Source organism: Gymnodraco acuticeps, unplaced genomic scaffold, assembly GCF_902827175.1.
Source record: "Gymnodraco acuticeps unplaced genomic scaffold, fGymAcu1.1, whole genome shotgun sequence".
Lineage (NCBI taxonomy): Eukaryota > Metazoa > Chordata > Actinopteri > Perciformes > Bathydraconidae > Gymnodraco > Gymnodraco acuticeps.
Window position 1 is genome coordinate 5,286,496 of NW_022990501.1, and position 21,306 is coordinate 5,307,801.

General features: G+C 41.0%; 1 protein-coding gene across 1 annotated transcript; it reads right to left on the reverse strand.

Annotated features, from left to right (window-relative positions):
• Positions 1-249: 249 nt before the first annotated feature.
• sim2 (SIM bHLH transcription factor 2) lies at positions 250-19,575 on the reverse strand. The gene is made up of 11 exons (XM_034226581.1): positions 19,077-19,575; positions 13,167-13,249; positions 9,789-9,878; positions 9,471-9,579; positions 8,211-8,296; positions 6,145-6,344; positions 5,779-5,885; positions 2,830-2,977; positions 2,093-2,282; positions 1,722-2,010; positions 250-1,048 (listed from the first exon to the last, which is right to left on the reverse strand). Exons 1-11 carry the CDS (start codon positions 19,315-19,317, stop codon positions 483-485), a joined length of 2,109 nt encoding a protein of 702 aa, XP_034082472.1. The 5' UTR covers positions 19,318-19,575; the 3' UTR covers positions 250-482.
• Between the last annotated feature and the right edge of the window lie 1,731 nt (positions 19,576-21,306).

Genomic DNA, 21,306 nt, shown 5'->3' on the forward strand with positions numbered 1-21,306 from the left:
ATGTTTGGGCCGTAGGTTTGGGTTGAGTTGACTAATAATCAAATAAAAAATCTTGAAACAAACTGTATTGCATATATATTCTATACTGAGAACACTGAAACATTGACTTTAATTAAATGTATTATGTCAACAGATTTCACATAACTGTATTAGGTAGTTGAAAGCAATAATATGAAGTTGAACCTAATGTTTTTTTATTTAAACTTAATATTATTGCTTTCAACTGACCTAATACAGTTATGAGAAATCTGTTGACATAATACATTTAATTAAAGTCAATGTTTCAGTTTTTTCAGTCTATAGAAAATGTTCAAGTTGATCTTATATATGACAGACAACATTGAAGAAAAAGAGCTGTAATATCCTGTGGTGTGTCAAACTATCCTGCAGGAGTGCAACATGGCTTCTGAAAGGTGACGGACCCTGGCTGCAGTCTGTGAACAGTCAGAGTTATGGCTCCCCGTCCTGAGATCTGTCCTGGGTCACCTCTCGTTGGTGATGATCACCGATGTGCCGATGTAATGTGGGATCTCTCTGTGGCTCTCCGGAGACGAGCCGGCGCTGTGAGGGTCCGTCAGGTGGCTCAGCGTGGTTACAGAGCCGTGTTTACCCAGCACTTTATGGAAGTTCATAGACATGTATGGAGCCTGGGCCCCACCCCCCAACGTCCTCCTGTCCTCCTCTGCAGACCTGTGCTGATGAGGAGCAGCCCCGTCAGCAGGGTGGGGGTATCCTGCAGCTGGGGGGCCGTAAGGGGCCTCCATCATACACAGCCTCCTCCTCTGCTCCAGCCCCACGCCGCTGAGCAGGGGACAGGAGGGGCCCCGCTCACCTGAAGCCCCCTCATGGTGGAGCGCCTGGTTTGAAGCTTTACTGTCTCTGGTGCCATGAAGACGGGGGTGGGAACAAATGTCAGACACCTCTCTGTGGACCAGTGTGTAATGTTCGTAGGGCTCTTCCTTCAGCCTGCTGCTGGAATGTGAGGTGTTGGAACAATCCGGATAGATGTCATCAGAGAACCTGCGCTCAGCTGCCAGCCCCCCGGGGCCTGGGGAGGGAAACACAACTCAGCAGTAGAAACTACACCTGAACTCCTGCAGCAACAGGAGCGGACAGTGTTCAGGAACATACTTTTAATTAAAAAAACAGCAGTGGGTTTATGAGTTAGAAGAGAGAAACCTTTTTTGCCAATCAGGTTTGATAAAAACCTACTGTAGGGTTAAATGAGGAATCATGTATAATACCTATTTAATCTTCTATCTTCGTTTTAATAAAGCCTTTGATACCATAGATATACCTATTTTTCTTTTGTGACTGTTTTGTAGTCCATTGGCTTCATGTATTTATAAAGTCATTGTAATATGACCTTCTCATATCCATGTTTAAAAATAGTGATATAGAAAGGATTTCTATCTCTAGTTGAACACTCATTGTTGCCCTATCTGATGATACCTTACTGTATTTGAAAAGAGATGCAACTCAAGTAAATATTACAATAAGAAATATTGATGATCTGACATAGATGTAGATGTCAGCAGAATGGTCCAAACCAATAAAGAAGGAGCTCATTTAACCAGATGTTGTGATCAATGGTCATGAGCTGAGATGAGAGAGTCCAGGTTAAATATCATTTATAAAGGAAACACGTCTATGAATCTATGATTTTCTTTAAATTAAGTTTAATTGTTGTAACGATGACAACCATTGGATAAACAGTGTACCTGTGTATTTGTTAGATGAGGGGGGGCTGCTGATGTTCCACCCCACAGAGCCTCTGACGTGCTGAGTCAGCTGAGAGGGGGGGGCGGAGCGAGGCAACGGGCTCTGAGGGCTGTAGGGGTAGTGCAGGGTCAGGTTGTAGGGGGGGCCGCAGGGCACCTGGCCGGCCTCAGGGCTCAAGCTGGAGCTCTTCTCCCTGCAGGGGGTCAGGGGATACTGGGATCTCTCCTTCCACACCCCCCTCTGTAAGGAGCAGGTGGAGCGGTCTGGCTGGAAGAGGCTAGCAGCCTCCTGATACCCACAAATACAGTTACACACTGAAGATCTGAATTACATTTCTCTTTTAAGATGGGGCTCAAATCATTTCCCTTACCTTTTGTTTACTCAGCAGGCCGGCAGGAAGTCCCGCCTCAGGATAGGGAGCTGCTCTTACTTTGGGCTTCATCTTGACTGCTTTGGTTCGGAGGTGTTTGCGGGGGTCCTGAGTGGAGGACATACTGACACAGGGCTTACTGGCTCGACTCTGGTCTTCAGATAACAGCAGCTCCTTGCCTTCAACTTCACTGTGTGGAAACAGGCAGTCTTTCAATGGTGGAATATAACTAAATACATTTATCAAAGAACTAAGTAAGATGTTGAGATACTTTTCATGTTATGATACCTTATGCTTTTACTTAACTACATTTTGGAGGATTTTTTTTAACTTACTCTACTACATAACAAACAAATGTATGTATGGAAACAGAAAATAAAATAACAAAAACATCATTATGTATTATTATAGTTTCATTTACCCAGCAGTATATCAAGTAATTTAAATAATCCCCACCAGTACCATATGCAACATTGACATTAATGCAATTAAAAAACATTATAAAAAATGATTTAAAATCTGATATTACTGAAACATTTGTACTTTTACTTTTTGTACTTGAAGTATATTTTGACGCCAATACTTTTGTACTTTAACTACGATTTGAATGCAGGACCTTTACTTGTAACAAAGGATAATTCACACTTGAGTATTACTTCTTACACCTCTGATGTCTTTGTTCTGTTTTAACTGGAGGTTTAATATGGAGAAATAGGAGGTGGAGGACATCTACTCACGTGAGGACGTAGTTCACACTGACGATGCAGTGAGGCCTGGAGGAGCGGCTGTTGTGCACAATGGTGGCGTAGCTCTGCACCCACACCCAGCCTCCATGCTTCGATAACATGCGGTAGTACTTGGTGGTGACCTGACCCTTAACCAGCACTACAGGAAACACAGAGATCAGAATTAAACAGAGACATTGTCAAATCTGACATCAGGGCATTAGAATCATACAGGAAGAGCCTCTTTATAAACTAGCATTGCACAACGCTCATTCAAAAAAAGAATAGAGAAAAAGTTAAACAGAGTGTAACTTTAGACCCCTGTGGACAATAGAAACAAGCTGTGACATAACATTGACATATTATTTGTTTAGTTTACATGGGGAACTCTAGAGATGCACGATTTCAATTTAAAACAAAAATCTGACCTGCAAAATCTGAGTTTTTAGTTATATATATATCCAGTGGCGAGCAGTGACTGTTATACCTAGGCCCTCTGACCCCCACCCCTTCCCTCGACCAAAAAAAAAAAAAGCGTTATTACGTCACAGCGTATACTTATATACGTATACTATCAAAACAACGGCCCGGGTTGCAAAACGCATCAATGAAAGCGACACCCTACCACACAAAACAACACCTGTAAATAACCCAATTTGTGTTCTTTGAAATTGAAAAGGATATTGCATTGTGTTTGTTACTTTCGTTGCAGTTGTATGTCTTAAGTGTAATGCATGCTTTTATTTTAAAGGCGAGTTTAAGCTGTTGACAGGAAGTTATTGTTGCTATGGAAACAAGAAAAGCTTCACAGCGGGCGGAACTTGTCATAAAGTCTGCGATAATAAAACCCACCCATTTAGAGGGAAGATATGATTGGTCAATTGTACTGTCATTTGACATTACTCTCTCGTTCAGTTCGGGCCCTCTGTGAATTTACAGCAGGACTTCCAATCAGCTCCTGTCTTCACAGGAACTCGCAGAGACGGCTAAAGGAGCTTCTTTCATTTAACCCTTCACATTCAAACAGAAACTGAATAGGCAGATTCGAAGGATTTATTTCTTTGGAAATGTTATTTTAAATGCAACTAAATCAAGTTATTCTGGTAAAACTAATGAAAAATATAAGTAAACATTTTTAAATTTTTTTTTAATGTTTTTAAATATTATTTTGTAGAATATCTTAGGCCCTCAGAGAGGGCCTAGAGGGCCCTGACGGCTCACCACTGCCAAGTTCTACAAACACATAATTGCAAACTTGCAAATTTTTTAGTAGAGCCAAAACCCGGCCTTCAAACTGGTCACTAAAGACCTGGAAGATTATGCCCGCTTACTGTTTTTACAGCTTTTAACACACTGCACCCTAACCACATCTCTCTGTTTTGATCAAAGCAGCCCTGAAGCTCCAGGAACTCGTCAGTCTTTTTTCTACTCCTTCCAATCTAAGTGATCCAAGACATCTACACCTACATCATCTCCCAGTCACTGATAGAGCCGGGGACTCTATCAGTGACTGGTCCAAAGAGGGAGAAGGGTCGCCGACCATTCCATTGGGTCCTGAATCATCGCGGCTGAAAGTAAATGTGATTCTTTGTCTCAACAATACCTTCTATAATCGTGTAACTGATGTCTTTACAAATGCACTGACGACCACACTTGGATATGGAGACTTCGATCACATCTAGTAAAGTATCAGCCCTGTCTGCAGGCCTGAAGTTTACCACATCCTTTTACCCAACTTCACTTTATCAATCATTACTGATATCACTGTCAATAACACGTTCCCTTTTCTACTGATCTCTTCTGCTCTCAAGGGGCTGTATTGTCTTTCCATGCTTGACATCGGAAATGCATATCATCTCAGATAGATGCACTGAAAAAACAGAAACGTTGACTTTAAGTGTATTCAGACCCGGCGCCAGAACAAATCTACAGAGAGGGCATATGATTTTCATGGGAGGGCACACAAAACCGTCATGTGCCGCGGCCAATGGCGGCGCCAGAGATTTTCTTTTGGGGGTGCTGTGGGGTAGCTTGACGTTTCATATTCCCATTAATGTACCAGCGCTACAGTGGAATGTTCTACTGCAACACTCCCCACACGCACACAGTACAGCCGCGACTGTTACAATGAAGGCTCGATAATCAGCTCACGGCATATAGGTGTAAGCAGGGGTAAGGTGATATTTCTTTTAAGTGAGGGGGACCTCACCTCCTCTAGGGGGATCCGGGGCATGCTCCCCCGGGAAGATTTTTTTTTTAATGATTGAAGTCAAACGCATCAATCTGGTGCACTTTGAGAGCAACATTAAGAGATCTATGGATACATCTCAACATCCATATGAAACACAACTGTAAGCAGATTTCTTTTTCTTTATGGATATTTTACAAATCACTCCCCTTTTAAACTGTATTCTTGTTTTACTGTCATATAGTATTTCATACCTGTTTTTCATGTATTACTCTTATATTTTGGCCTGGCCCTGCCTGGCTCTCCCACGGCACCGGGTCTGAGTGTTTTATGTCAACAAATTTCACACAAATAATATTAAGTTTAAATTACAAATATTAGGTTAAACTTAATATTAGTACATTTAATTAAAGTACATTTTTCAGTTTTTTTTATGTGTAATGTGGGATTGTTATGAAAAGTAAGACTGCATTTAACACACCCAGTGGACATTATATGTATCTGGTTAAGCACTTTGGCATTATAAGAACACATCCGCCTTTTTCCATTTTTGAATGATATCTTAGGAGACCTGATTGATTAAGGCTATTACTCGACGACTTGCTCTCCTGAGCCACAGCCACCTATGGAACTGTATCTTTTTCCTGTCAGTGATATGGTTTGCTTGCTGTTTTTCTGAGCCATTACATTATTTATTCATTCATTGTTGATTTGTAACTGAACTTGGACTTACCCTCCCACCAAATTCTGACTAAGGATGTTTGAGGACTCACATAAATGGTGAGCGTAGCGCAGATGGAAGACGTCACAGGCGTGGATGTGGTGGTAGAGGGTCTTCTCTATCAGGTCCTGAGGCTCATATCCTGTCAGCTCTGCCACCCTGGCTCCAGCACAGAGGAGAGAGGACACAATCACAGTCAGTTCAACTTAACAATCCAGCAGTCCAAATATTTTAAAACAGATCATTTTATATGCTTAGAACATGTTATATTATGCATGTGTTGTAGGAGGGATTTGTTGTTACCATAGATTCTGATTATATGTGATGGTTCTCATGATCAATACAGAGACCAGCAGGATATCACCATATCATGGCTTTCATCTTTCTCTACAACTGCTCAGCAAAGCTTCTCTCCTACCTTGTGTCCAAGAAAATGAGTTTCAGGTCCAGACTGGCCCGGAACATGAACATGTTGCTGTGGAGTTTGATCTCTGTGATACCACTGGGGGGCAGGGAGTGGCCGACGGCCACCAGACCCACAGTCTGATAGCTGGATTCATACAGGGCCATGTCCATCATGTACTGACGCACTTTCAGGTAGCCACTGCAGTGGATGACCTGGGAACCACAGCAGGACATCAGGGTCATTCAATGGTTCAGAGGGACAGAGAGAGTGCAACTTCTGCTGCCAGTTGACCAAGGAGTTTGAAACTAAAACAATATAATCTAACAATGTTCAGAATTTAAGTGAACAAACTCAACATATTATTTATTTATTCAAGCATTTGTTACTCAAATTCCAAAATGCAACTCATATGTATGGAGGCATTATTGCAGCCACTAACTGTTTACCCAGCTGGCCCTTTCTGCTCCATGTGTTGTGTTCATGTAAAGGCACACACCTCCTTTAGAGGGTGTGCTACCACCCAATTGGTAGTGAATGCATTGATCTGTTTCGGATGCTTGAGATGATAATAGCGTTTTGGAAAGTGTCAGCAAAGAATTCATATTTTTTTAGATGGAACATGATAGACATGTTCTGCAGGTTGTCATGTGACTGATTAAAGCAGAGCTTCCAAAATACCAATTATACATTTAAATACAGCCACATATTTGTACATTTTTTATTAAAATGTTTGTTTCTGATGTGAGCCAGGGCAACTCCGCTACAGCCACATTTTTACAATATAGTGTTAACATAACCCTGTTAAGAGATAAGATAAGTTTAAAAGCGTAACAAAACACCAGCATATATAAATCAATGAGCAAACACATCCTTCATGCATCCACTTCTCTACCAGTTTGACATAAATATGGAATTGAAACAAGCCAACTTTAAAAACTATTTTCTTCAGTGCTGTACCTGTCTGTTTATGTGCTGTTTTCACGAGAATGAAACGGGTTGTATCTCTCGCATATAGCCCGTTCGTTCACACGAGGCCGTAACGGAACCACGGATACGGACCCCGCAAACGATCCCAAGGTGGATAGATCTGCAAACGGAACGCTCTGGGGGCCAAACGGCTCAGTGTGTACGCTCTACACGATCATTTCCTGATAACGATGAAGCCATAGCCCCACCTCTCCCCACCTCTGCTGCTCACTGCTGTAGCATGGTCAGTAGCTACTGCTACTGCTACTGACCATGCTACAGCAGTGAACAACCGTTTGCGTTCTCATTTAGTCTCTGCCTACTCTTTCACCTGTTGTACGGTAAATCACACAGATGTGTTTGTAAGGATTACGAGAGGCCAGAGGTGGGAGAAGTAGTAATCTTGTACTTAATTAAAAGTAGAAGTACCAGAGTGTAGGACTAATCTATTACAAGTAAAAGTCCCTCATTTAAAAGTATTAACATCAACATATACTTAAAGTACCAAAAGTAAAAGTAGTCATTGTGCAGATTGGTCCATTTCAGAATAATATATGTTTTATAATGATTGATCATGAAAGTGTTCTCCAAGCTGGTAAAGGTGCAGCTAGTTTGAATGACTTTGTATACTGCAGGGTAGCTGGTGAATTTACTCCAAGTGGAACTAAAGTCTGATTTAACACTTGATTATATTTCACATCATTCTCCAAATCTGTGAAGTAAAAGGTATTAAATACATGTAGCGGAGTAAAAGTACACAATTTACCTCTGAACTGTAGTGGAGTAGAAGTACAACGTAGCTTAAAATGATAATACTCAAGTAAAGTACCTAAGTATCTAAAAATGGTACTTAAGAACAGTACTTGAGTAAATGTACTTAGTTACTTCCCACCTCTGCAAGAGGCTCTATTTATTGAGGTGATTGGACAAACATCTGACTATTGAAGAGCTTTTATTGACTGAATAATCCTCAACGTCCAAAGTGTTGGCTCAGTCCAATAGGCTGCTGATGACAAATTAATAGTTTTTGAACCAATTTTAAATGAAATCTCTTGCAGTCCCTCAATTAACCAAGAGCTTATAGTGTGTGTGTATACAGTGGCTGCACCTACCTTGTATCCCCCACAGGTCAGTCCTGCATTCCGTTTAGCAAGAACACACTTCATCCTCAAGAAGAAGGAGCGCTCTAATTCATACTCTGTCACACAAACACACAAAACAGAGGCATTACCAATATGTTGTACACCAACAAGTGTATTGTGTTTTTACAAAACAATATCCCAGGGATTTTTGTCACCAGTTATTTCTTTCTCCTAAAATTATCAAAATCTTCACCTATTTCTTTTGACAGACCAATATCATCAAGTGTGCCCCTTACATAACAGCAGTTAGCTCTACCAGGGCAGTAAGTTGCAACCCCAAGCCTAACCCAAATGAATAACTATAAACACCTCCGGAGACACAATCTGAAAACATTTTGTGATGCTGACACATGGAAATGTATTTATTTTGCAGGCGCATTAGTAACAAAATAACTGGTGATTGAGGTACAATGGAAGCCATAAGCACAAATGTGATGCTTTTGAAAATGACTTCCCTTAATGACAGATGAATAAAGTCTGTATTGCTCCTCCTTAGCAAAATAATAATTTCCTAAAATTCTCCAGCATGGAAAAAACCTGACAGGTATCACTTCAAGGTCTGTCTCTAATATATGCCTGTCTCAAATAATGGTTCTCCATGTTGTTGAGATGCATTTGTGTACCAGGGTTTTAGGTAACAGGGGCGCCCTCATACCAAAATGTTAGTGATGCCAGACGTCAAAAACTGTATAATTACCCCAAAAATATGAAAACCATGTCAGACGGCATAGACAGCTTTGTTTTTTTGGAGCTCCGTCGTCGCGTTGTTGTTTACGTCCGCGGCGCCATCGTGTATACGGGCACGATGGCGTGCTCTCGCCAGAATTGATATATCTTATAAACAAGATCAGCGCCACAGTAAAGCCCTCATACTATATCATTCTTGAAAAAAACCAGATTTACAGTACTGTTGCAGTTCCTGTTCTAAACGGGCTCTGGTACTTCTATTCCAAGAACCACCGCAAAGTGTGATCGGATGAATGGTTGCCAAAAAAAGGACTTAAATATGTCCTGTAAATCCCCAGGCTTTCTGTCTTTATCTGTTGTTAATGTGGTATTGTCAAGAAGGTAACCTGAGATTTGGAAAAAATTGGCGAGAAGTAAGACATTGACCTTGAATAGTTAGGGTTAGGGTTAGGGAGGGTCAGCGAGTCCTGTCAGAGTTTCAGACAGACAGGTTGTACCACATGCATATGAACAAGAGCCTGGAGCCGGAGGATGTTTTAGTACCTGGAGAGAAGTGATGGTGGGGGGGCTGGCAGAGACTCAGCACTGCTGTCATCTCATCATGGTCCGATGGGTGGATGTACTCAAATATACTGTTTCCGGTTAGCTCCACCTGCAACACACACATTTCCAGCAAGTGAGCAACTATATGTCTTTATAACTAACTTTCCAAAATCAAGACATAAGATAGAAAAGTATTGAGTCCATGAACAAATAATAGTCAATTCCATTTCTGTCACGTGATGAATGTGTGTGACCAGTACTTGCTATAAGTTACATTCTCTTGTTCTTATACAATTCAGGTCAGGAGGAGAGTGTTACCTGGGAGAGGCCCAGGTGGACTGATGCTGTCTCAGAGATGTACATGATCTTTCCATCAGAGGCCACAACAAACACGAAGCCATCCAGAGTCTGAGGGAGCGGAAACAAGTCATTACTGTTAAACGCAAACATTTTCTTATATCTTTATTTAAAAACACTAACATCTAGGAGTGTATGAGACGAAATACATTTCTGAAAATGGGTTAATATATCTGGTATAAATAAAGGCTATACAAATCATAGCACAAATACAAAAGGTGGGAACATTGCAAATAATCAGCTGCTCATTTCTTCTCACTTTTCTGCACACTGGAACTGGAACTGCAGTAAACAAGCTTTCTGATAAATTCTGTCAAAATATTCAAGTGTATTAACATAATTTCAAATATGTGCTGTGAACTATTTAATTTATAATTGATTTGGGAAATGTAATTTAATGATTGATAAATTATACATTCATTTATAATTAAGCACTTTGTAACTTTATTTTAAAGGTGCTGACCTTATGTAATTAATTATTATTGTTATTATTATTGTACCAAATGCAGCTTTTAAGGGCACGAAATGTGTGCAAGAATTCATTTGAGGGTACAAAAATGAACGAGTGCTGAACTCTAAACTCTTATTCAGCACTTTCTGTTCACAGGAGCACATTCTGTACCTCAGCCTCTGCATCACTTTAGCAGGCCTATTGTGCTCGACACTTATTATTACACGATAAATATATTTATTAGAAAGTGAAAGTACTGAGTAATATGTAACAGAACCCAACTCAAGTTGAACTCAGTTTAGCTGATGTCTCTTTTAAAGCCTGAACATGCTGCAGATATCTATGGTGATCATTGTACTGTGTGCAGTTTTACTTCGCATTTGTAATATTCTTAGTAACCATCTGCAGTTAAATAACACCTCCAGGCCATGAATACAATGAAAGTAGAAAGGAAGATGTGCTAAGAATCACTAAGAATGGGAATAAACAGCAGATCAGGTGGCTTGAAAGCATGTTATGTGATTTTAAAAGACATTTGGATCTGTTGCTTATGAATTGAAGAGAACAAAATCATATGGAGCACGGAATGCATTCTGAGTACACACACACACACACACACACACACACACACACACACACACACACACACACACACGCTCACACACTCACTCTCACACACACACACGCACACACACACGCACACACACATACACACACACACTCACACACACACACACACACACACACACACACACACACACACACCATGTATACATCACTTCAGGGGACATTACATTGACCTACATGCATTTCCTGGAGACTTATCCTAACCTTAACCATAACCAACACATGCCTAACCCTAACCCAAACCTAACCCTTACCCTTAAGGCCCTGTCACACTGTCCCGAAATTGACACCCGATGGACACACGATAAAGGAAATGTTCAAATTCGGCTGTGATCGTAGCAACATCGGGCCATTCGTGAGGGCATCTTAAGCCATCGTATCGGCAGCAACTTCATGAGCGGCAACTTCGTAAGGCACTCGTGAGGACATCTTGTCAAATTGTGTCATCTTCGTGTTATCATCGGTTCCATCGGGCATTCGCCCTCACTCTGATCGGGGCGAATGCCCGATGGCACCGATGATAACACGATGCCCTCACGATGGCATTACGAAGGGCACAATTGACATACGAATTCAACACGAAAATGAACCTTCGCAAGGTCCTTCGGCAATTTTTTGGCATGCCAAAGATTTTGCCACCGCTCACGAAGTTGCTGCTGGAGCCTGAGAAACTCCACCGGCGGTCATACGATGGCTTAAGATGCCCTCACGAATGGCCCGATGTTGCTACGATCACAGCCGAATTTGAACATTTCCTTTATCGTGTGTCCATCGGGTTGTTTTATTGCACAACAAAATCATGTAAATATATTATGTAAATAACCCAATTTGTGTTCTGTGAAACTAAAAAGGATATAATATATTATTTTGAAGGACAGTTGACAGGAAGTTGTTGTTGTTATGGAAACAACATTACGGAGAAAACGTAATATTTTCTACATATAACGACGGATAAAGTAAAGAACAAAGTCTGAAGATATCAGTACAGTATCATAGTACTGTAACATAATTGTTTTTGGTACTTTCGTTGCAGTTGTATGTCTTAAATGTAATGTAAATGTTGCCTTCGTGTGTGGTTCGGGGCCATCATCGTGCGAAATTCACAATTCCATATTCGTGTGTCCATCGGGTGTCAATTTCGGGACAGTGTGACAGGGGCTTAAACCTTACCCTAACCCTAATCCTAAACCTAACCAAGTCTTCACCCTAAAATTAATGATCCCCCTCACACACACACACACACACACACACACACACACACACACACACACACACACACACACACACACACACACACACACACACACACACACACACACACACACACACACACACACACACACACACACACACATACACACACACACTTATAATGACTTCAGGGCAGTGTTCTCACCATGCACTGACACCATAACAGAACGCACAGCGTACATCGTGACTTTTGACATTACCCGCAAAATAATAGAATGTTGCAAGATATAACCAATCACCAATATTTAAATATGTATGAGATTATCAAACACATCTCTTTTCCAGCAGAAACTTGAGGTTTAATAAAACTTACTTTGTGTCCATTACTGTGTACATTTAAAGGGACATTGAAAACGTATAAAATGAATTCAGTAAAACACATTTTAAAAACAACTTAGAGAAACACTCACTGTCTGTAGCCTACTTTATTATGTATATTACATTACATTTAACTGACGCTTTTATCCAAAGTGACTTATAATAAAAACCAATCAACCACAGCGATGCAATCTCAAAAATGGGGCAAGAATCCTGCTGGTTTGAGCAATAGCAAGCCAGACCATCATATATCCTACTGCATAGGCTTTAGATTTGTGAAACCATACTAAGGGCTACAGACTAAGTTTATTTTTTAAATGTATTTTATTTGCCAAGGTGCAGTAGAAATAAGTTGGTTTTCAGACTGCGATAGAAGACTTTCTTATCACCTGAAAGTTTAAATACAGCATTCATTGTTGTATTTATTTTAGATGAATGAAGAAGCCCACCATCTTGATAATTCTTTTCATTTCAAATGTAATTGCAGCTAATATTTTGGCCAGATTTAAGCATCTTTGCTGCTGTTTGTGACCCCCACTCTAATGCATCACCCAGTTAAGCAACATTGTATTAGCATAGCATACACATGCATACAGCAATAGCATCTGGTATAGCAGCAGTTGCATGCAGCATATCACAGCATCCCTCAGCAGGGTAACTGAAGCGGTGCAGCGTGGTGTTCAGGTACTGACTTGTAAAAGGTGAGAGCCCAGCTCTTTAGCCATGCTGTCCAGAGGACTGCACCTTGAGGTCTGACCCCATCCTTCACCCAGACCTACAGAGAGAGACACAGGAGAGACAGTCAGGGAGACAAACACAGACACATATATCATGCACGAGACAAACACACACTCACTGGGATACACAATCAACATGCAAGTTTGACATTGTGCACATTTAGGGTAAAAGAGAGTAGCTCTGTAAGCACTGTCATTTTTTGCAAGGTCATTGGAAAACAGGAATACATTGAACTTTGACCCTTATTATTCCGACTACTCAATAAGACTTCCACCGTCTCAGTGAAATATTTGAGTAAAACAAGACATAACTTAAGAGCATGTGGTACCAGGTTGCAAATGTTATATTGTAATATTTTACATATATTTAATGACATGTTATTTAGCTGACACTTTTATCCAAAGCGACTGACATTCAGTACTGTAGAATGCCTACGGGAGCATTTGGGGTTAAGTATCTCGCCCAAGCACACATGTTGACTGCAGGGGATCGAACCACTGACCCACTGATTGCTAGACGCTTCAGCTGCACATTAAATGATATCATAATAAAAATCAATCAATCCAAGGTCACAGCAACTCCACACAAAGATGCATGGCAACTGGATGAGGTACAATCCAAGCCACACGATTTAATGCAAAAAGGAAGACATGAGAGCAATATGACAGCAGGCCAGAAGGTAAAGTAATCTGCCTGCTGACTATTCTCAGAAGTCAAATTTAACTCAGGGAAATACTCAAACAGGAACATTCTTGCATATCTAACCTGCTATATTTCCCACAAATGTTGCAATTGTAACTCTATGAGTCATGTTATCTTTGCTCTCCCCAGCTCCATGTAGAGACCATAGGTAGAGACTCAGACCTACAAGCACCTCTCCTGTTCCTGTTGGGATGGCCTCTGCAGAGACTGAAGGCTGCCATCTGCTACGTGAGGTCAAGCTATGTGAATCTCAAACTGGTTCAAGTTCCACAAATGAATTTAAATTCACCTCCAGTGTATTGGACTGAGGACGTAACTATGTGCATGCAGAGATACCACTAGAAGTAATTCCGTTTTTTACCTATTTTGGTTGATTTGACCTCTTTATCAGCCACAACAATATTTACTTGGTCAGGCATGCTTGTCAGGCTTACAGTTAGTTGGCTATGAATAAAACGAATACAAACCAGTGAACCATTCTGCCTCTTTCCAGTCAGTGACACTGCTGTCTGCTGCTGGCGTGAAGAAGGATCAGACGGATAAGGATGAATTCATGGCAACTATATGATTCACAAGTTATGTCTTTTTCCCTGTTCAGACAGTGGGCACGCTCTTTATAACTTAATCTGACAATACGGCTGAGAGAACTACAGCTGTTAATGGTAATATGAAGATATATATATATATATATACAGTATAGAGTATACATAGTACTGTATGTACAGTATACATACAGTACTATGTATACTGTATAATGCATTACTTTGAGCATATAGGAACTGAATATTGGCACTGAATATAAAGATGGTGTTCTGATTTTTGCAAATCATCCAATACATATAATTCCAAGTCATGCAGGCTGTGGCACATTTCCATATTAGCAATCAATCTCACACACAGTTTTACAGTGTTTCCTCAAATGTTTTCTCATGGCCCAGAGGGATAGAGGACTCGACGAGGCCCAATTATTCTATAAGTAAGCAGGAGTACATGTCTCACTCATTGGAAGTATGATGTTGCGTTAAGTTATTATTTAAAGAACAACAATATAAAGTGTGGTTGAAGCTAGGTATGTCCATGATAATCACATTTCTACTTCTACCTGGGGAAGAACTCTTCTGAGGAGAGTTCATGGGCACAGAACTGAGACATGCTTTGTGATACAATGGCCTTTAAAAAAGGCAAATATTGTAGAAAACAGTGCTGTCAGCAGGAAGGGCTGAAGAGTTGATGCTTGACACTGTTCATCTGAACTCTTTTGTCAGTATTGAGACAGATGACGGCCAAGCTATTTCTTGCTCATTCTTTACAATGCATACAGTATCGGTCATCATTTTTTTAGGATCTGTAAAAAGTGTTACGCTTTGCTTCTTAGTGTCAATAACATTGAGTTCTGCAGTCATCAGGTGTCAGACTATTCACAAAGTCACAAATACCTATCAGCTTCCCGTAGCAGGTCCTTTACCCAAACATCAAAGCACTGATAACAGTCAGAGTGCTCCAAACTGGGGGATTGAGTATATTGTACAATCGATGATGCATCACATTCTTCTAGGCAAAGGGTGAATTTAAAAGCTAAATAAACACATATGTGCACACTTTTTAATATTGCCCAACTTTGAGTTGAGGAAAGCAAATAATAATAATATTTTAGAAGCCGACGTGGATATAAAGTGTTTTTACTGAATCATTTCCTGCAGAAGGTTGTTCTGAAAGCCTGACAGAATGTTTCTGCTAAAGGTCAGATTGTTGAACGAACTATTCTCTTCACATCAATCGTAAGATCATACTAGAGCTGCTGGAATACTGACACTGATTTCAGGTTGCAAAGAAAAAGGATATGACACCACCAAAGCTAAACATGCATTCATTTTCTATTTTGGGGAAAATGGCCAATTTATTAATTTACAATTTAGCAACAATTCTAAAGTAATAGCATTGAAAAATAGAATTAGCAAAAGGCTACTTATACTTTGACCTATGAAACTGCTTTAAGTGTGTTCCCGTTTTGTTAAGTTGTGTCAGGTTCAGGTCTGACGTCTGACTGATTCATTTGACTGATGGTTTTTTTTTTTTGTATATTAAACGTAAAACCATAAAACGCAAAATATATTTTATATTTTAAGGTTTTACATATTGATATGTTTTTGACTGCAAAAGTAACTAGTATTTACTACAGCTCTACATTGTACTAATAAAGGATTTGAGCAAATACTTTGATATCTGAGAATTACATAATTATGTCTATGGAATTATGACATAATTAAATATTACTTCTTTTTGGTCTTTAGTAAGAAATTCACTTTTTTGAAACCTTACATTGAAAAACGTTTTTTATCCAGAAAAGGAAAAAAACAACATTTTTTTCTATGCTTTCCTTAACAAACGATCATTTCTGAGTAGCTTTGAAAATATTAGATTAATTATGTCGCCTTAATTAAACAAAAAAAATTATGTTAATGTTTGCTTTCTACATCTAATTGGTATATCGTTAGGTGTATTCCTTATGTTAGTCCAACCATAATAAAGCTTTACCAAAATAACAAAAGTCTAAAATATAACCAACATTTATTAATGTAGGCTAATTAAAACAATAATACAATACAATTATATTATATGCCAAAACTAAGCAACAGAATGCCCTTTCAGTCCATATTTCTTATCTGAATATTGCCCGTTTTTTTCAGGGGGTGGGGGTATTTATTCTTGTATTTATTTGTGAAACACTGTTTATCAAAAGCACCGACACGTCCCAGCAGCAGAGTAGGCCTACAGCTCCAGGCAGCCTCTGTGCTCCGGCGGGTCCGCTTCTAGCTTGGTTACAAATATACAAAATAATAAATAGCCTATCCCCTGCTTTTTAAGAAATAACATGCCTGGCTTTGGGATACTGCTGTGCTGTCCCTTGGCTGGTAATGGCCAACTTAATGGAAATGGTCCTTGATTAACAAATGAAAAAGCATTAAATAGGCTAGGCCTACATATTTTTGAAGCTGGTAGGATATGGCTATGTAATATTTGCAGGCTACACTTGGGTGGGCATGTTCTTCTTCTTTAAAACAGATGGCAAAGTAGGCCTAACAACGCACTAAATGAAGTGCGTGTCTGTGTGTTTTACAGCCTGTCCCGGCGCTCTGCATTATGGGGCTTTATTAAGATTACATGGCTCTAAAATAATCCACCGCAAATGGATCCATGCCTTCCTGATCCTTATAGGCTATATCTCCCGTTCGGATCACGGAGCCGGCCGGTGTCTCCGCGGCGACCCGGAAGCAGGTCCTCCTTCCGGCCCCTCTCTGGAGCAGGTCCCGCTGCTGGCCCATCTCGATAGGCGGCCCGGGAACAGGTCCTCCTGCCGGCCCCTCTCTGAGGCGGCCCAGGGAGCAGGGCCTCCTGCCGGCCCCTCTTTGGAGCAGGTCCCAGAGCCGGCCCCTCTCTATAGGCGGCCCGGGAGCAGGTCCTCCTGCCGGCCCCTCTCTGGAGCAGGTCCCACAGCAGGCCCCTCTCTATAGGCGGCCCGGGAGCAGGTCCTCATGCCGGCCCCTCTCTATATGCGGCCCGGGAGGGCCTCCTGCCGGCCCCTCTCTATAGGCGGCCCGGGAACAGGTCCTCCTGCCGGCCCCTCTCTGAGGCGGCCCGGGAGCAGGTCCTCCTGCCGGCCCCTCTCTGGAGCAGGTCCCACAGCAGGCCCCTCTCTATAGGCGGCCCGGGAGCAGGTCCTCATGCCGGCCCCTCTCTATATGCGGCCCGGGAGGGCCTCCTGCCGGCCCCTCTCTGAGGTGGCCCGGCCACAGGGCCCGTGTGTTCACTCAGACTTTATGAGTGATGACAGAGAGGAAGGGCGGTGTTTTCCTGCCCTCCAACCTGCCCCACTGCGGCTCTCTGCGGCCTAATGAAATAATTCACCTTGATGAATGAGTGAGGTGGCTAAAGTAGACACGATGCTTTTAATCAGAGGGGGAAATAAGACCACCACTTCTCTGACACCTCCATTACCAAAGCTGCTGGAACAGCCCGGATTATGATGGAGTGAACGAGCACACGGAGAGCAGACTCATAATAATAATAATAATAATAAAAAAGGGCTACAAATAAAAACATTTAATGGATAATTAAGTCACAAGGACAGATACAGGAAAAGTGTCCTGCCAACTGCAATAACACTTTACAACTCGCCATGGCAGAGAACTGACAGCTCCAGTTTATATTTGTTTGATACTTCACAACTTCATACTGCACATTTGTATCTAATTTAATATGCCATCATCACGGTCAACTTGTATATTTTCTACTCTTTTTCAGTTTAATTTCTATTTTTCAAATGTTTCCATTTAGGGTATAATGTTTATTTGTAATGTATGTACCTTGTATGTATATGCTTCTGTAGCAACAAAACAATAAATCGGATAAATAAAGTAATGTTATCTTTGTATCTAATCCCTCAGACAAAACTCTTAAGGTTCCCCCTTTTTTTAAGCAAGCTCTCTCGGTGAAAACAGTCTGCAAAGGGTTTATATATGAGATTTGTTTTAACGTTTTCAACTTGTATTTAAATGTGATAACATGAGGCACCCGTCACAAAAGGCTTGTTGGATATATAAATGGTTACTAAATCATTTACTTTGGGATCTATTAACAAGAAAAACATCAGGTTTACCACGCTCCTAAAATCCCTTTGCTGTATTAGAAAACAATTAAATTATTGATATAGCAATTGTGTATAAATACCTTTTCTCCTCATTTTTATATTAATGAAGCAATTGTGAGACACCAAGCTTAGATATTAGAGGATAAAAGTCAAACTGAATTCCTTATTTATTTTTCTTATATAAACCATAATGAAAAGTTATATTCTTTATACATAGGCTAGTGAACAATCATAAATGTAGTTATATATTTGCATTTTAGTGTGGTGTAGGCCCTATATCCTATACACAATTAAAACGCAACTAATTCAATAAAGTCCGTCATTTTTGATAGGCCTACTTATTTCAATCGACTACTTTATAGCCTGCATTGAGGGTGTATTATAGGGCAACATGTTTTATCTTATTGCTGTATGGTTTTTGCTTCTTTTCGGTGTCTGAATGCCAATGGGCCCTGCCGATACAGTGATATAATAATTAGTACAATAATAACCCGATCCCTCCGGTGGTCCCTACCGTCGGGGAACACGGCCCGCATCTTGAGGTAGCTGCTGGTCAGCCGGATGATGGAGGCCTTGTCCAGCTGGGAGGTGATGGCTCCGGGCAGAGGCAGCAGCTTGGCCAGCTCGTAGAACTCTCCGTTCTCCTTCTCTCTGCGCGTCTTCGCCGCGTTCTTGCACTTTTCCTTCATCTCCGGAAGTTTCAGATAAAAGATTCTTGCATAAAAGTAAGTCTCCGCGGAGCGGTTTAAACTCATGTAACAAACCAGCCACAGTTGTGTTACTGACGGAGGGAAGAGTGCTCCTCCAGACACAAAACTTCAGCAGGATCCAGAGACTTTGCGTCGCCGCTCAGCGCACTCCGGACATCAGAGAGATGAGGGCACGGGTCGGAACCGTTATTAAAGCTCGGTTCCCAGCCTCACCTGCTCTTAACACAGCAAGGTGCAGAAAGCTGAACGCCACGTCCACTGTGCCGTCACTTCTCCACCGTGTGTTCATCCACCAGATCAATCCGCGGCTCTTCGGACAATGCGCCAACACCGCTGACACAAGAGGAGATGCACTGAACCACCCTCAGACCTCTCTCTCTCTCTCTCTCTCTCTCTCTCTCTCTCTCTCTCTCTCTCTCTCTCTCTCTCTCTCACAGTCACACACACACACACACACACACACACACACACACACACACACACACACCACACACACACACAACAAACAAACACACACACACCCACCACACACAAACACACAAAACACCACCACACACACACACCCAAACACCACACACACACACACACACACACACACACACACACACACACACACACACACACACACACACATTGTAAAAAGTGGTAGAGTAACACATTAAACAACCATTTTAACAATAGGCCTATTATCTAATGTAAAATCAAGGAAATAAGTAAAAAAGAACTGATGGATATCAACCAAATAGAGATTATATGATGATGTTATACAAGACACTTTACAGGCTAAACTTAATTTTAAAAAACACATTAAAATAACACACTTAAAATATGTAAAACACAACATTATGAGTAAAAGCAGTTCTAAAGGTGAGTTTTGATTTGTGATTTGAATGAAGACAGCGATGGAGAAGGCTCTGGCCCCCATCTGGTGCTTTGAACCAGGTGGTTGGCTCTGAGGAGTGGATGGTGGGGGAAGTAGTGGGGATAATACATTCATATCAATGTGTGTGTGTGTGTGTGTGTGTGTGTGTGTGTGTGTGTATGTGTGTGTGTATGTGTGTGTGTGTGTATGTGTGTGTGTGTGTGTGTGTGTGTGTGTGTGTGTGTGTGTGTGTGTGTGTCATTTCCAGCAGCAGGTCCTGCAGCATGTAACCTGGTGTTCACCCAGTGCTTCTACAATGCCCTAATTCTGTACAGCAAGAATAAAAGATATCTTGTCGCCCCATTAATGACGATGCAAACGTTTATTTAATAATTATATTCTGCAATCAGTCACTGTCTGTCTATATCTAACTTACACTTTACAACTTGGTTAATCACGCCTATGGAGCGGAGGGAAAATGTTCCTCGCGCTCCTGAAGGCAGCTTTCATAAGAGAGTAATCAGTCCATTTATTTGCATTGGCTGTAATAGTCTGGCTATCACTTTCTGCAGGCTGTCAGTGTTGATGGATGAACATTGCTCCAGCTGTGGAGGAAACTCTCCCCAGGACACACTGTACACTTCTACACCTCCTGAGTCTCAATAAGGAGGAGTACAACTGTTTCTTCTTGTTGTTTTGGATGTCAGGACTCTACATTCCTGCTATATATTCTGAGGGAGCAATTTAGTGGAACCACCAATTAAAACACCTCTCAATTTAATTCAATTTAACTGGACTACACACAAAATGAAAGGAAGACATGTTGATGTTTGTCGGGGGTCCTTCTGTGTTCTTCCCCTTGCATCTTAATATTTGTTTGACAATTATTTTATGCACTTTGATACCTTACAATAAAAGTACAAAAACACATAACGTTCATGTTGCTGACCTGCTGACACTGAGATGGGTATCTCTGCACCACAGAGTTGAGCCAATGGAGGTTATGAACATTATGAATGTCAGACAGGTGAGATAAGCAATGCTCTACACTGAAATAACTGAAATGTTGACATTAATTAAATGTATTACGTCAACAAATTTCACATACCTTGATTAAGTTAGTTGAAAGCAATAATATTAAGTTGAACCTATTTTGAACATATTTTTGATTT

Excerpts from the sequence above, each read along its gene's own strand:
- sim2 (XM_034226581.1), bottom strand. The coding sequence starts at position 19,317 with ATGAGTTTAAACCGCTCCGCGGAGACTTACTTTTATGCAAGAATCTTT. Across the intron at positions 6,345-8,210 it reads TGACCTGTGGGGGATACAAG|GTCATCCACTGCAGTGGCTA; the intron begins GTAGGTGCAGCC and ends TGTGGTTCCCAG. Across the intron at positions 1,049-1,721 it reads CTCATCTAACAAATACACAG|GCCCCGGGGGGCTGGCAGCT; the intron begins GTACACTGTTTA and ends TTCCCTCCCCAG.